The 14908-nt window shown below is 48.1% G+C and overlaps 1 protein-coding gene across 1 annotated transcript in view; it reads left to right on the top strand.

Annotated features, from left to right (window-relative positions):
• The first annotated feature begins 433 nt into the window (after positions 1-433).
• The window catches only part of Tmem273 (transmembrane protein 273), a 30376-nt gene continuing 15901 nt past the window's right edge, over positions 434-14908 (top strand). Inside the window, exon 1 of the mRNA XM_013118785.3 lies at positions 434-546. Within this exon, the coding sequence (XP_012974239.2) occupies positions 453-546 (94 nt within the window). The 5' untranslated portion in view covers positions 434-452. The remainder of the gene's footprint in view (positions 547-14908) is intronic.

The following is a 14908-nucleotide window of genomic DNA, read 5'->3' as shown; positions in this document are numbered from 1 at the left end:
AGGCCTCCGCAGACTCAGAAACTCCCATGGTGTGAATGCAGAGTCAGGGTTGAAAGGGAGGTTGCAGCAGCAAACGCTACAGTTCCAGCCCCAGGGCTGAGAGGCTACTCAACGTCTCCTTTCTGGACACATCAGGCTGGACAATATCCTCCTTTGGGGCCTCACAGCAGGGGTCTCTGGTCCAGAAACCCACCTGAAGTGACCCCTCAGACTTAGAGCTACAGGGAGAGAGCCAGAGAACGTACCGCAGAGACTGCTTCAGACTCCAGTGGTGGACCCTCACCAGCAAACTCCCTCCCTCCCACCAGCAGCAGGCAGAAGCCAAGTGACAGGGACTTCCCTCACCCCAGTCTGCAAAGGGCCAAGAGGAACTCACAGCCTCTGACTGAGGCTGTAGCTTCCTTCCTTGTCAGTCACGTGGGACTTGGCTCCCATCCCCGGAGCCTGGGGTCATGAGGCTCACTTGCGTGATCTCTCAGGAGCCAGGACAGAACACCACAATGAGCTCTAGGCTCCCGACACTGAGAGCCCTCCTCTTCCTCTTGGGTAAGTGAAGGCAGGCGATGGAGATGGGGTGGGCGTTACCTTTGCCAGTCTGGGAGCCTAGTGAGCATAAATTGCTGACCTAACATCTTTGGGCTTCACCCCCGAATTGTGACACCACCCCTCGGGATAGATGGGTTTGCTGACTTGGGTGGGATAGTGAGCAGTGTCTCTGTTCCATTTCAGATGCTACTTACACACAAATGTCGGCTGGGCTGAGGGAGGAGAGGAGGGCCGGTGCAGAGGGGGAGTGCCAGGCTATCTAAGAACGGTCTGCTTCCGATGGTGGCTTTGGCTTTGTTCCTTACAAACCGGGATGTGCTTCTGACACCCGGAGTTCCAGTTCCTGACCTAATGAAAAGGAAGATAATAATGTTTACTTCGTAGGCTTGCAGGAGGATTGAGTTAAACTTAAGTGATCCAAATCAAGGCAATTGTGTAGCAGAGATAGGCAGGTGGTGCTGCCCCATTCTGGGTGACTTGTGTGTGGAGTGGGCCCAGGAGCATCTTTAGTTTTAGAAATCACCTTTATGGCTAAGCCCTGAAATGTAGAAGGATGGAGAGAGGCAGGGGTAAAGTGGTCCCAACAGGAAAGGAAAACAAAACAAAACACCAGAGATGCATAGAGAGGAGGAAATGTGGAGAATTGGAGAGACGTTCTGGAAGACTGTTGGAAATTTGCAGAGATTTTGGAGAGGGGATGCTTTGCAAATGGGCGTCAACTCTTATTTCTTTGGAAGGCAGCTATGCTCACCTCTACCAGCACGTCACTGTTGTTTCTTTGGAAATGCAGCAGATGCCTCTCCCAGAAAACTAAACAAAGCTGAAAATCAAGCAGACTGTCTCCTAATGGTCTCCTGTCTCTGGAGGTGTGGCCTGAATCCTGAACGTAGACAGAAAGATTCCCACAGCTGCCCTCCATGGGTGCCTGTGCCAGGCAGGGACAGCACAGACATGGGTCTTGGGAATTAGCATGTTAAGACAGATGCCTCTCGTCTGCACCTGGACATGGGTCCTGGCAGTGACAATGACCAGACAGCAGGAACCAGCAAGCAGGGAAGGAAAGTGCTCAGGGTAGCTGAACTCAGTGTTCCTACCAAGCAAAGAGCCAGAAGCCAGCAGAGTCTCTAATTTCTGCTTTGGGCAACAGAAATACAGACTGGTCTGTCCCCGGGAATTGGAGAGGGAATTGTGGATTTAATAAAACCAATGGAAAAAATCGAATTATACAAGCAGACAGTTCATTGAAGAACTTCAGACAACGAGCTTTGGGGATGCTCAGGCTGATGAACCCTACGTGAAGTGATAACCATGGCGTGATTTGGTGCTTCGGGGGTGGGAAGTGCTGGCCACAGATGACCTTGGCTCAGTCAGTTCCCGCAGCTGTATGGAAAGCCACCTCGGGCACTGTGATCTCTGGGTGCCCTTCTGCACTCTGTGGCCCAGGGATCCTGTCCTTTAGTTCTTTCACAAGGCAGTGAGGACCGTGGGGTTAGTTCTAGACTTCCAGAACGTTACTCTGTGCTCTGCTCTGTGCCTTCCTGTGCCAGATTCCTCTCTCTTATTTGTGAATGGCTAGTGAGCTATGCAGCTTCCATTGGCTGGTGAGAGCATTAACCCTGCTGCCAGGGTTAATTCTGTCCTCAGCACAGTATGTGACTCTCGGGGCACACTCAGGACCAGCCGTTAGAAGGATCTGCTGATTCAGCTTCACAGACACATTTGGGGGAAAAAAGAAGCTGTTCACAACTTCTGACTCAGAAATTCCAGGTCAAAAAATTCACCCTATTGGAATAAGATGGGGTAATAGCTTCCCAGGGCCTTTAACAGGATGCTGCTCAGCACAGAAGGGATCACAGTGAAGGGATTACCCAGATCAGATTGGTCAGTGCCACGTCTATGGGAATTGTCTTGTTGTTGATGACACGGGAGGGCTCGCTGTGGGTGGTGCCATCCCCTGAGCAGGTGGTCCGGGTTGTGTCAGAAAATTGACCAAGCATGAGGTAGAAGCTAGCCAATAAGCCTCTTGTTAGTAAGTTGTTTGTGGACATGGTGTTTATGACAGCAACAGAGGAGCAAACTATAACATTGTCTAAGAAACATTTTTAAAACTCACCTTATTTAAGTGGACTGCATTATCCAAGAGTGATATCTGAAATGTGTGTGTGTGTGTGCCTTAATGAAAAGGTGTAGTTTTAGTCTCCTGTATGTAATATAAACACCCCTACTATTTTCTTTAGAGTGTTTCATCTTCAGCCTCTTCACAATGCTGCTTCCTTTCATTCCCTACTTAGTAGAGAGGTGATCTGCCACGGTTCTGCACCCGTCTGTATTTGAATACCGGCATGCTGGTTTAACAAATATCTTACGCATCCTTGCCGCTTTCCAGTAAGGTTGCACACTCTGCTAGTTGTGTTAGACTCATGTTGACTGTGAGCACCCCTTCCTATTTCCCTGGGACTTTTCCTGAGAAGCGTGGTGAAGGCCACTCTCAGAAAGCTAACCCCCCCGTGGTGCCTCCCTAAGAACCGCCCCGTGGGCCCCATCCACCTCTCAAATACAGCACGAAGGGGGCTGTTCCTGTAGTCACGCCATTTGGAGCTTCGAGGAAACGGGAGCTCATAATGATGATGCGGCCTCTCAGAGGTCACAGGGCGGGAAAGCGGCAGAGCTCAGGTTCAAATTGGGACGTTTTGATGACTCAAAGCCAATTTTCAAATTTTCAAAGCTAGCAACAAAGCACCTCTCGCCTCAGCATGGAAAGGGTGTCGCTCTCAAGGTTTTTAAACTGCCTTGTTCAAATTTCAAACTTAAACGCACAGACAATGAGTATGCATACACTTGGAAGGGCTGACCGTGGAGAACAGTTCACCCCATTTTGTTTACCTGTATTTCTTTCTGACAGTCTTATTCTCTAAACCATCTGAGGCCAAGCTGTGTAATACCAAGGGCTCTCTTTCACCCCCACATTCATCAATGTGTGTTTCTGCAGTGTGGACAGAGCTGGAAGGGACATCACGTGACAGGAAGAATGCCAGGTACAGAGACCTGATACGGCATGTGATCACACCTGCCGGCTCTGAGTGCATCATCGTAAAAGGCCCAGCTGTGGGTGGGGTTTAGAGAGGGGCTGGAAAGTAGACACAGCGCATGTCCGTCCGTGGGAGCAAGCGGTGCTGGTGTTCTGCGACACCACAGGGCGACTGCAATCTGCAGCTATCTGTGGAGTGTCTCAGCATGACTCGGGGAGTGCGGAGGTTCCAGTACAGGGACATGAGAAGAGGGGATGGGACTGCTGGTTTTCCCTACCCAACCTTTGCTCATTGTATATTTCAATCGTTATTATATAAAAACATGCAAATGTGTTCAAGCCTTATGCCGTATTCTCTAGATGCATGCAAACAGAGTGTGTCGACTGAACATGAAGGCTGGATATATCCCCTTACACGGCTACAATACAGTCATTAGCCTTAGAAGCTATAGTGCTAATAAAATACTTTAATCATCTGGGAACCACATTTCAGTATTTCCAACAATGGTTGTTACCACCTTGATGGAGGGGCAGGTGCTGCCTGGGGTACCCTCATCACTTTAGCCTTCTCCAGGCTGGGGTATGCATGGCCTTGGTTTTCAGCCCAGTGATGTTTTTGGAGTATATAGCTTCCTGTCAAGCCCCACCCTGTGACAACAATTCTCATTTTGGGGTTGCCTGATACTCCCTAACGATTACATTTAATTGATCCATTTTTCTACCAAAAGGCTACATGGCCAATGCCGTTATCTTCAGCTTTGTGAGCGGAGGCGCAGATTGCATGAAAAAGGCTGAAACACTTTTGACCTTATGATAAAAGACTCAAAAAAACTAGGCCTTGGACTATGGACATCAAAACTTCCACTTAAATGCCAGGTGATCAATATTTTTAAGTTGTGCTAAAATATTGATCAAGGATAACCATTGGCTAATATCTAGTAAAAGTCCTCAGCATTTTATTAGAGGTCTGTTTCTTCTGAAAGTGCTGCTGTACAGAAACACTCCCACGGACTTGAATTTCAGCAGAACCGTCAGCCATCTGTCTTTGTTTTAATGGTGTTGGAAAGCATCTGCAGAATTCTATGTATTATTATAATCATGAGAATAAAAGGAATACGATATTGCTTTAATTACATTCCAGGGCCTAAAACATCCTTCACTGGAGGAGCCAGGGTTATTGAGAGAGAGAGAGAGAGAGAGAGAGAGAGAGAGAGAGAGAGAGAGAGAGAGAGAGGCTCCCCCCCCCACTGCCTTAATTTATAATGAAAAGATGGCAGAGACCGGAGTAAAGAGAATTAAATTCGTTTTTATCTTACAAAGTCAAAGTCATCACTTTATTCCTTGGCTCTCAGTCCCTGCGATCTTTGTGCGAATCTTTGCTGACAGCTTTTCCCCTGTTCCAGTCTCTTGCCAAGACAATGCTTTAGATTCTGCGGTGAGGAGACATGTGTGGGAAAGAACCAGTGTGTTCGTTCTCCTTTGCTGCCTGCCAGATCATTAGGAGGAGGCAAAAGGAAGCCCTGCCCCAGGGTCTCTTAGCCAGTGTGGGCGGTGGGAAGAGCAGAGCCTGGACAGGTGGGCAGGGCCGGGTTCTCCACAGAGCAAGACAGCAGGGCTAGCTTTGGGAGCCATCCCTTTTTCTGACTGGGTTAGTCCCTGGCTACAGTTTTTTTCCTCTGTGCTTGGTTGCTGGATTTCACTGTTGGCTTCCGCGTGTTCTTAGAATCATCGAGGTGTGGGAGTGCCACCCGCCATACCCGTGGCTGAAGAATGAATTGGATATTGTAAAACTTTATTCTTTGTTTTTTTAACTTTTCAGTTAAATATTTGAGACAGGGTCTCACTATGTAGCTCTGGCTGGCCTAGAACCTGCTATTTAGATAGACTAGGATAGTCTCAAACTCATATAGAGATCCACTTGCCTCTGCATCTGGCTTTATTTTTTTGTTTTTATCTATGTGTTTCTCTGTGTATCTACATACATGTTTATGCCTGCAGAGGCCAAAATGAGGGTGTCAGATAGTTACAGGAAGTTGTAAGTCACATGGCATGGGTACCTGGAACCAATCTGGAGACCTCAGGAAGTGCAAAGGGAGGTCATAACCACTGAACTATCTCTCCAGCCTGTATGTATCTAATGTCAGTGAAGTTTAACTTCCTGGTTTACTTCTCTTTGACAGGCTTTTCTTTTGGTATGAGGCATGAGAAGTTTTCACCTTAAATCCTCAAGACTTTCCGCCCAAAATCTTGTATAGCTTCATGCTTTGCCTTTAAATCTGTTTTGTGTATGTGGATGTTTTGTATGTATGTGTTCATATGCATGTGTGTGCAGGCGTGCAAGTTACATGTATGAACATGCAGAGGTCACTGTCAATATCAGGTGTCTTCCTCTCTATTACCCTTCATCTTCTTTTTTGGGCATAGAATCCTTTATTGAACCTGAAACTCGCCAGTTGAGCTAGACTAGCTGACCAGTGAACTCCAAGCATCCCCCTGTCTCTGCTTCCCCAGTTCTGGGATTACAGGTACTATGCCCAGCTTTTGATGTGGATGCTGGGGGACTGAACTCAGGTCCTCATGTCTGTCTGTGAGTACTTTATACACCATGCCGCCAGCCAACTATGACATATCTTGATCTTTTTGTGTGCCTGTTAAGAATTTATGTCTAGGTGTATTATAGTGCATTTGTTATTGTATTTTGCTGTTATTGCTTTTCGACCTACAGGGTCTCTGATTGCTTCAACATAGTTGGTTGAAAAAAGTATCCTCCTCCATCAGCCTGAATCTGTTGCCTTGTCGTAAGCAGGCGGATGTACTTGTAAAAGTGATTTTGGTTCTCCCTTCTGTTGATACACGTCTGTCTCTCCGCCATGGGAGCAGACTTGAGTCCTGAGCTGCAGACTGTCTCTAGTTTGTACCGCATCCTCTCCTCCTTCCTCCTTCTCCTTCTTCTTCTTCGTAATCCTGGGCATGTGAATCTGGAAAAGCCTTTGGATATCCACAGAAAAACTTACTGTACTTTTTGATATGATTTGCATAAAGGGGTAGAGCAATTGTGAGAACTAGGCCATCTTTATCATGAATGTATCTTCTAGGAACTCAGTGTTTCTTCACTTACTAATATTTTTCTCCTCAGTGCTGTAGAGTTTTGATACATGAAAGAGCACATATAGATTAGACTTCATCTGAGTGTTTCTGAGGGATTATGAATTGTATTGCCTCTCAAGGCTTTCCTTCTCTGCATAGTTGGCTGTAAAGAAACCCTGCTGTTTGTGAATGTGGATCTGAGTACCACCGCCTTGTTGAACTCACTTATTCTATGAGTTATTGTTTGATTGCTTAGGATTTTCTTCTGACCATCATATTATATGCAAATAGGGTCAGGACTCCCCCCACCCCCATTCTGAGTAATGTGGCATTTACTTCCTATTCTTACTGGTCTGCCTAGGACTTCTAGTACTGAACTAAGAAGATGCAGTGACAGCAGATTCCCCTGCATTGTCCCTGGCCCAAGAGGGATATGTTTTGTTTCTCACCATTAAGAGCAGTGGTTCTCAACCTTCCTGGGGCTGCAAGCCCTTTAATACGGTTCCTCATGTGTGGTGACCCCCCTCTCAACATAAAATTACTTCGTTGCTACTTCATAACTATAATTTTGCTACTCTTATGAATCATAATGTGAATATCTGATACACAGGATATCTGATGTTCGACCAATGTGGGGTCATGAACCCCAGGTGGAGAACTGTTGATTGTTGATTAAGAGTAATGTCAGCTGAAAGTTAAGGGTGAAAGATGATCTCTGTGAGTGTGAAGAAGTGTCCCTTCATCCCTGGTTTTAAGAGAGATTTTATCATGGATGAACATAGTATCATAAGTGTGGCCAAATGTGTTTATTGCATTGCTTACATGGTCATGTGACTCTCCTCCTGTAGCCTGTGGGTATGGCAGGTGGCGCTGACTGATGCTCAAATGCTGAGTCAGTCCATGTCCTGGAAAGCTTCACTTAGCCATGGTCTTTAATTTGTACATTAACTGAATCCTTGATAACAGGCAGGGTTTTGGTAACCATGCTCACACGGTTCCCTGTGTTGTGCTGCCTTTGTCTGGATATAATATCAGGATGAGGCTGACTTCAAAGCATGGAGGGAGCCATTACTTTCTCTTCCATTTTTCAGGAAAGAATTACAAAGAATTTCTGTTAACCCTTTAAATTCTTGCCAGACTTATCTCACGAAAGGGTATGGATCTACACATTCTTTTGGGGGAGTTTACAAAATAAGTTCCATTTCCTTCATATATCTTAAGGCTATTTAGAATATTTAGTTCACGGTGAGTGAATTTTGCTGGTTTGTAAGTTTTGAGAAACTGATTCATTTTTCTAAACTGGCAAATTTTTATATGTAGAATATTTCATAGCATTTCCTTCTTATTGTTGTTACTATTAAGTATTGTTATTGTCAGTTATGGCCATCAGCATCATCTTTGGTGCTTCAGACTCTGGAATGGCGGTCCTAATTTATCCCTTACTTTGCTAACTGCTGTTTTCGAGTTTTCTTTGTCAATCTTGTCAGGATTCTTCAATTGGACCATATTTTCAAAGAAATGATTCTTTTTTCACTGATATTCAATGTTGCTTTTCTGTTTTCAACTCATTTTATTTCTGATCATGGCCCTATCACTTACTTTCCTCTGCTTTCTTCGAGCAAATTTAGCTGTTTGTCTTTGAGTCTCTTGAAGTGACAGATTATGGACTAGAGCCTTTCTCTCCCAAGAATTTAGTGATGTGATATTCTCTCTCTGGCGGTGTTAGCTATGATCCACACGTTTGGGTGTGTGTTATTTTCATTGAGTTAGTAAGTGTTTTATTTCTTCAACAATTCCTTTTGAGGCATGCACTTTTTAACTTTTATGCTTGCAAGTGACCCTACTCTGCTGCTCTTCGTTTCTGGCTAGCTCTCTCCCTTCATCCTGCTTCGTTTTTCTTTCACCATGCAGGGTCTTCTTACTATGCAGCTCAGGATGTTCTCAAAATTATGATGCAGGCTGCTCTCAAGCTTAGCCCGAAAACTGGAACCACAGGAATGTGCCGCTATGCCTGGATGGGAACTAGCTTTTCTTGGGACTTTTGTACATGTGCTTCTTGGTATTTCTGGGCTATTGGGTGAATTGCTTACTCAACGCTGTGACCTCATGCCCACAAAAAAGCAACCTATGAGAGAAAGGATTTGTTTTGGCTCGTGATTTGCTAGGCTAGTGCCCACCATGGCAGGAGAGGCATGCTGGTGAGAGCATGTGGCTGACCAGGCAGTGGAAATCTCATCTGCCGTTACCCTTTCTCTTCCTTTTAGCCTGGGCTCCCCATCTGCGGGAGGTGCCTCCCACTTCAGGGTGGCTCTCCCGTCTTCAGTTAGCCTTCAGAGGAAGCACCACCACAGAGACCCCCAGTGTACATCCCCCAGGGGATTTAAAACCCTGTCAAATTGACAATGAGGATGTCCATCACTGCAGCTTTCCCAGTGTCTGCTCTGAGATACTCAACGCAGGAAGAAATCCACTTCCTAGTTTGCCCAGGAACCTTGGAGTCCCCGGGCAGCTTGCCTTCTCGTTACCCTCCAGGTTCCACTTGCGTTTGTTTTTAAAATATGGTGCACGGGGATTTTAGCTACTTTTAGTGTGTCGGTCGGCTATATACATCCTTGATCCCAGAGGATGCTGAAGAGGAAGGAACGCCCCACAGGGGAAAATGGCCGAGAGGCAGAAAGCAGGCTGAATGGCTCAATCGGCTTTCTCACCAGCTCCCAAATTAAACTGTCTGTGCTTCCTCCTAATCGCTCGTCCAGACCCTCATTTATCTACCAGAATTGCTCCAACTGATCTTTTTATTAAATTTGATTCCATTAGGTTCTCAGCAAGGGAAGCTGGGTTTGCTCACTCTATGGGTCTGCCTGGCATCCAGCTGCGCCCACCCCAAGACTGGCCAGAACTGTGCAGAGCCCTCAGGGTCCCTTGAGGCCCAATTGCACTCCTCATGCATCCCACAAGAAGCAGTGTGCAGGCCAAGGCTGAGTGTGTTTCTGTCACAGCCGATAGTTAGCCAGGGTCTGGCCCCACTGGAGGATAACACTGGGCAGGATGAGCACAGAATGTTGTGTGGCAACAGGTTTGGGGGAAGACTCAGTGAAGAGTTTTGAATTTCCTTGGGGCATTGGACGTCAGCGATTCCTGTGACACTGGCAAGCCCTGACCACTGAGCCATGTGTGACTCCTGAAGATAGGTCAATTCCTAATGATGATCTGTTCTCCATGTTGGTCTGAGACATTCGAAGAGCCAGGTTCAAATCTATGATCACTCACATGTTGGCATGTGAGCCTGAACCCGTTGTATATCCTCCTGGGATTATAGTCACCCAGAGAGGACTCTGTTCTGTGTCCCCAGATGCTGTGAACACACACACACACACACACACACACACACGCACGCACGCACGCACGCACGCACGCACGCGCGCACGCACGCACGCACACACGCACACACATGCAGGTATCATGCAAAGGTACTTTCTCTTCTTGTTCTTGCCAGGAAATATTTTCAAAGTTCAGGACTTAGATCAGCACTCAGTTGTGGAAAGGGCATGTGTGGGCATAGGTGCCCCAAAATGAAAGCAAAGATTTGTGTTAAGACAAGACAAACCTCAGTGTAGTGATTGTCCTGGAGGTGAGAGAGGGAGGGAGAGATTGTTTTTATTTCCAGCTACCAGCAGACCAGATATCCAGAGGACGGGATTGTCCCCAGATAATGGGGATGGAACACGATTTAGCACCATCCAGAAGTCTAGAGGAAAGCCAGGTGTGGGCAAAGGACTCTGTGAGGGATCTGCACAGTAGGCCCCAACACTAGTCCTGAGGGTCTGGAGAGTCAAAGCACCTGGGACCAAGCCTGACTCCTCCCTGCTCTGCCCATGCTGCCTCTGGAAGCATTATAGCAAACCGCTTCTCTTCAGAAGGGGACTGTGGGGTTCTGAGAGAAGGGGTAGGGTGTGGTAGGCACTGCCAGTGACTTGATTTGTAGCTTAAATATTTAAATAGGTGACACACCCTGGGCCCTACAAAAGCCAGGAGCTGCCTTTAAAAAGATAACTAGAGAAGATACCCAGTGCATAGCAGGGCTGACTCACCAGCTTGGTAAACAGAGGCGGGTGGGCAGCGGGCTGCATCGCCCTGGGACTGCTTGCTGCCGCTTTCTCTGCAATGTCACGGCCCCTGTGAGTGGGTCACTCCAGCTGTCTTCCCTCGGCTCTGCTGCCTGCCTGGGCATGTGCTTCCCTCAGCAGGTCCCTCGGGACTCTAAGCAAAGCTTCCCAAGGCTGAAGAGTACAGTATGAATATTGCATGAATAATAATAACCCCACCACTTAGCGGTTATGCAGCGCTTCCCTCTTTCCTGATACTTTACCATCATTAATTAGTTATTCTGCGCTGAGCCTGCCTCCCTGCTCACTGCCAAGACAGCCCCGCAAAGGCAGCTCTGAGCTGAAGCTCCAAGACAGGGTTGCAGACCTTTCTCCTTTTATAGTCTGGTCCCTTTTGCCCTTGCTGGGAGGACCGTCCCTCTGGTCTGAACACTCCCTTGAGAGCCCCTTCCTCTCCCACCAGAAAAGAAGATACTCCTTAAGTGGGTAGCATGTGGGTAGCATGTGGGTAGCATGTTTACAGGTGCAAAGACAGCTGTTGCCCGCCTCTCGCTCGGGGCACACACATCCAGGGAATTCATTTGGCCACACTCTGCCCGTGGCACTGAGCTCAGCACACCATCATACTCAGCCCAGATTCACTGATAGAATGATGGGTGGCAGAGTAGGAATTCCTGATTCCGAGTATCCTCCATGAGTCCCTCTATACCTGTGGCTGCCCTCTCCTCCCCAGGTCACAGGAAGGTTTTCAGGCACTCACTAATGGCTTTGGAGATGGAACCAACCTTTTCCCTAGTGAGTGTGGGCCTGGGGGTGGGGTGGGCGGTCAGGCCCCAGAATCCCTCAGAGGACACTGCTCACCTGGCTAACATCCACCAGGCTCCCCTTCTTCTAGTGTCTATCCCCACCCTCAAGGCTGGCAGCCACTTCTTTGCCAGGTGTGGTTTGGTGTGTGTCTTTACTTCCTGGTAAGAATGAACACAGCCCCTTTCAGGACTCCCCAGTTTTGCAAAAGTTCTCATGACCCAAGCCATCTCCTACCTCCAGCCCCTCCATTAGCCTGAGAAGGTATCGATTGCTTTGACTTCTGGAGGCTGAGTGTTTGGATACCAGAGTGTGAATCTTTAAGAATTAATTAGCCAAGATTGCTCTGGAAAACAATATGGGCCCAAGGTTTTGATGTTGTCTGGTCACCCACTGTTATCATTCCCCTCTTAATTATGTTGCTATTTCTGGAAGGTGGAGGTACTTGCTCATGTTTCATGGCTTCCCTTGGTCTCCTCGTCGGTCTGGTGGCCTTCTATGGCTTCCTGCTTCTCACTCCTGCCCAGGCAACTGTGTCCTAGCTGGACAAAACATGGGCAAGACCACGCCCTCCAGGCCTCAGGACTGCTGTGGGCAGTTTAGCAACAAGGACCGTCGAGGTGGCCTGTAGTACTGTCCCCATATGTGTTTGAGGACACTAGTGACAGCCTCTATGTCAGGGCCCTGAGCACTCTACCCATTTGAGACACTTTGGTTCTCACAATCTCAGTCCCTTCTCGAGCCTCCGGTCCCTCATCCGGCCTCCTCCTCTGCCTTCATCATCTCTCCCACCCCTCTCTTTCACACCTATAAGTCCGCCTATCCTTAATTAAACGGTGAGCTCGTAGAACTTTCCAAACACCCCCAGGCGGAGTTGGATGCCCCATTGGCCCTCTTTGCTGGTCAATCACTGTGGACTGAATGTATGGACAGAGAGGTCCTGTGTGTGGCCATACCCACCCACTGCCCATCTCCTTGGGTGTCAAGTCCAGGGGCTTGGCTAGGTGTGTGGATCAAGAGATTGCTCTGACTCCTTGGGGACTCTCCTTCCATGGGCAGGGTTCCCTGGGTACCAGAGGGCAGCCATTGTGCCCCTAACTTCCTGTAGCGCTCTCTGCTTGTCTTCTCTCTGCTCTATGGTGTTTTCTCTTGCTCAGATGCCTGCAGCTCTATCTCTAATCTTGGTCCTTGCAGAGAAAGCCTGGGGCATAAAGAGCCAGAGTGTGAGGATATCCTGTTTACTCAAAGTTTGTCTGCTGAGGTCTGACTGTGATGAGAGAGTGACCCAGGAAAACGGTTTCTGGTGGTTTGGGAGCTTGTGATAGGGTGCATGAGGTTTCTGCAAGTTATGGCAACTCAGAAGGTTCTAGACCCCAGGGGAAGTCACACAGAAAGCGACCACGTAACCAAGGCCAGATGGCATGTCTACAGTGTTCTGCTGGGACAAAGGCTGGGACACACCACATAATGCCAGACATGTGTCATTTCAGGTTTGGTTCAAACAGCCCTGTGGAGGGCTAAGAGGGACCAGACTGCTGGCCCTGCTCTTCTTAGATGCCCACCCATTTATGAGTTGCCACCCAAGCAGGCTGACCTTAAAAATAAAACATGCTTTGTGCTCTGCTCTGACTTCCTCGTGCAGAGAGAAAGCTGTGTCTCTGGTCATACCAGGGTCTCCTGTCTCCATTTTCCCAGAAGAAAAGCAAGCTCAGGATCAAACAGTGGCATGAAGGACAGCCGGACTGTCCCTTTGAATTTGCATACACGGGGTCCTTTCTGAGTCTCTTTCAACTGCTACATAGTTCTAGCCATGTGCCAACGTGTCCCAGGCTCCTGAGAACTCAGCTCACTGCGGAGGATGGAGGTGTTCTCAGTAGCTGTTCCCAGGCTCAGAGTCACATGTGCAATGCTATCACTCATCTGTCTCTGTGGTTGAACTCGACTTGACTTTTTACACACTTGATCTTATCACTTGAAGACTTCAAGTTACTTCTGGGCTGTTGAGTAGCTTTAGAGTGATTGCTCCGTCAGTTCAGGATTCTGCCTTCTATTGTTCCCTGTCAGTCAGGACAGGAATCCAAGTTCCAAGGGGTCTCAGGTATCATCCTGGCCCCGGGGAAAATAGATCTCCTTGTATTATTGGTACCTCTGTGCCACAGAGCACGTCACAAGGGGAGAGGTCTGAGGAGGGTACAGGAGTGATCCTGGGCCAACAGAGCCAATTAGAGACTTGCAGAGGACTCTAGAGGTAGCTTTTATGCTGACTCCCAGAGATGATGAAGAATAGCAGGACAGGGGAAAGCATTGTACCAAGGCTGCAGCATCTGTAAAGGCCCAGGGGGTGTAAGGGCCTGCTCTGCTCGAATGCTCTCATGGGGTTTATCTGCTGCTATCCTAAATAGTTCCGCATTTCAGCCAGCATTCTCCATTCCTGCCTCACTTGCAGCCAGATTTTCAACCACGATGTGTCAGGACCATTCCCTAAGTCAGTGAGTGACCAGTATGCTTCACAAGGCCATCCTAGAGCCAGCCCTTCCCCAACAAGAATCCCCTAAGGAGCTCCCTAGAGGAACATCAAGGTGTTCCTAGCAGACAAGGGATCAAGGGTGGTGGCAGACATTTATTCAAGTCTCCTTGGTCACTCTTTGGCAGCTCATGATCTCTTCAGGGCACCTTGGGTTGGCTTGATGTCGGGCCCTTGTTTGTGTGTAGACCCTTTAATGACAGACAGGGTGGATGCTGGTCCTAACATTTGAGACCCATTTCCTCTAGCTGGGGATGTCGGAATTCATGAGCTCTAAAGTTAGGACCCAACGCCCACCCTTTAAGTACCAAGATGAATGTGGCCAGGCATCAGTTGACAAACACTTAGGGCGGCCACCCTATTTTTAGCTCAGATTCTTATAGAATGACACATGGTGGCCAGCCCACAACTTAGAATCACACACCCTGGTTCTTCCCAAATAAGGTGGCAGGGAATTTTAGCCCCCAGTGAGGGTGGACCCAACAGGTGGACAGGACAAAGAGGCTTGGATACCAGGGATGGGCTTTTAGCTGGTCAGATTCCAACAGAGATGGGCAAGTGCAAACTGTGCCCTGGGCTCATTCTTCTTGGCTCTTCCGAGGCAGTCCCGTCCTCTTCTGCTCCAGGAGAGGCTAAACCACTTGGTAGGGCCATTTACTCTTGCCCCCTACTTCAGTGCTGGCAATGAGATATGGGACTTTAAGCACGCTAAGTGAGTGCTCTACCACCCAGTTGCCTACAGCCCTAGCTTTAGAGCCATTTACTCTTGCAGTATTGGAAGGCAGCTGCAGAGCAGCCCCCCCAAGGCTTGAG

This window comes from Mesocricetus auratus, unplaced genomic scaffold (assembly GCF_017639785.1).
Source record: "Mesocricetus auratus isolate SY011 unplaced genomic scaffold, BCM_Maur_2.0 Super-Scaffold_100006, whole genome shotgun sequence".
Lineage (NCBI taxonomy): Eukaryota > Metazoa > Chordata > Mammalia > Rodentia > Cricetidae > Mesocricetus > Mesocricetus auratus.
This window is presented reverse-complemented; position numbering and strand designations above follow the sequence as displayed.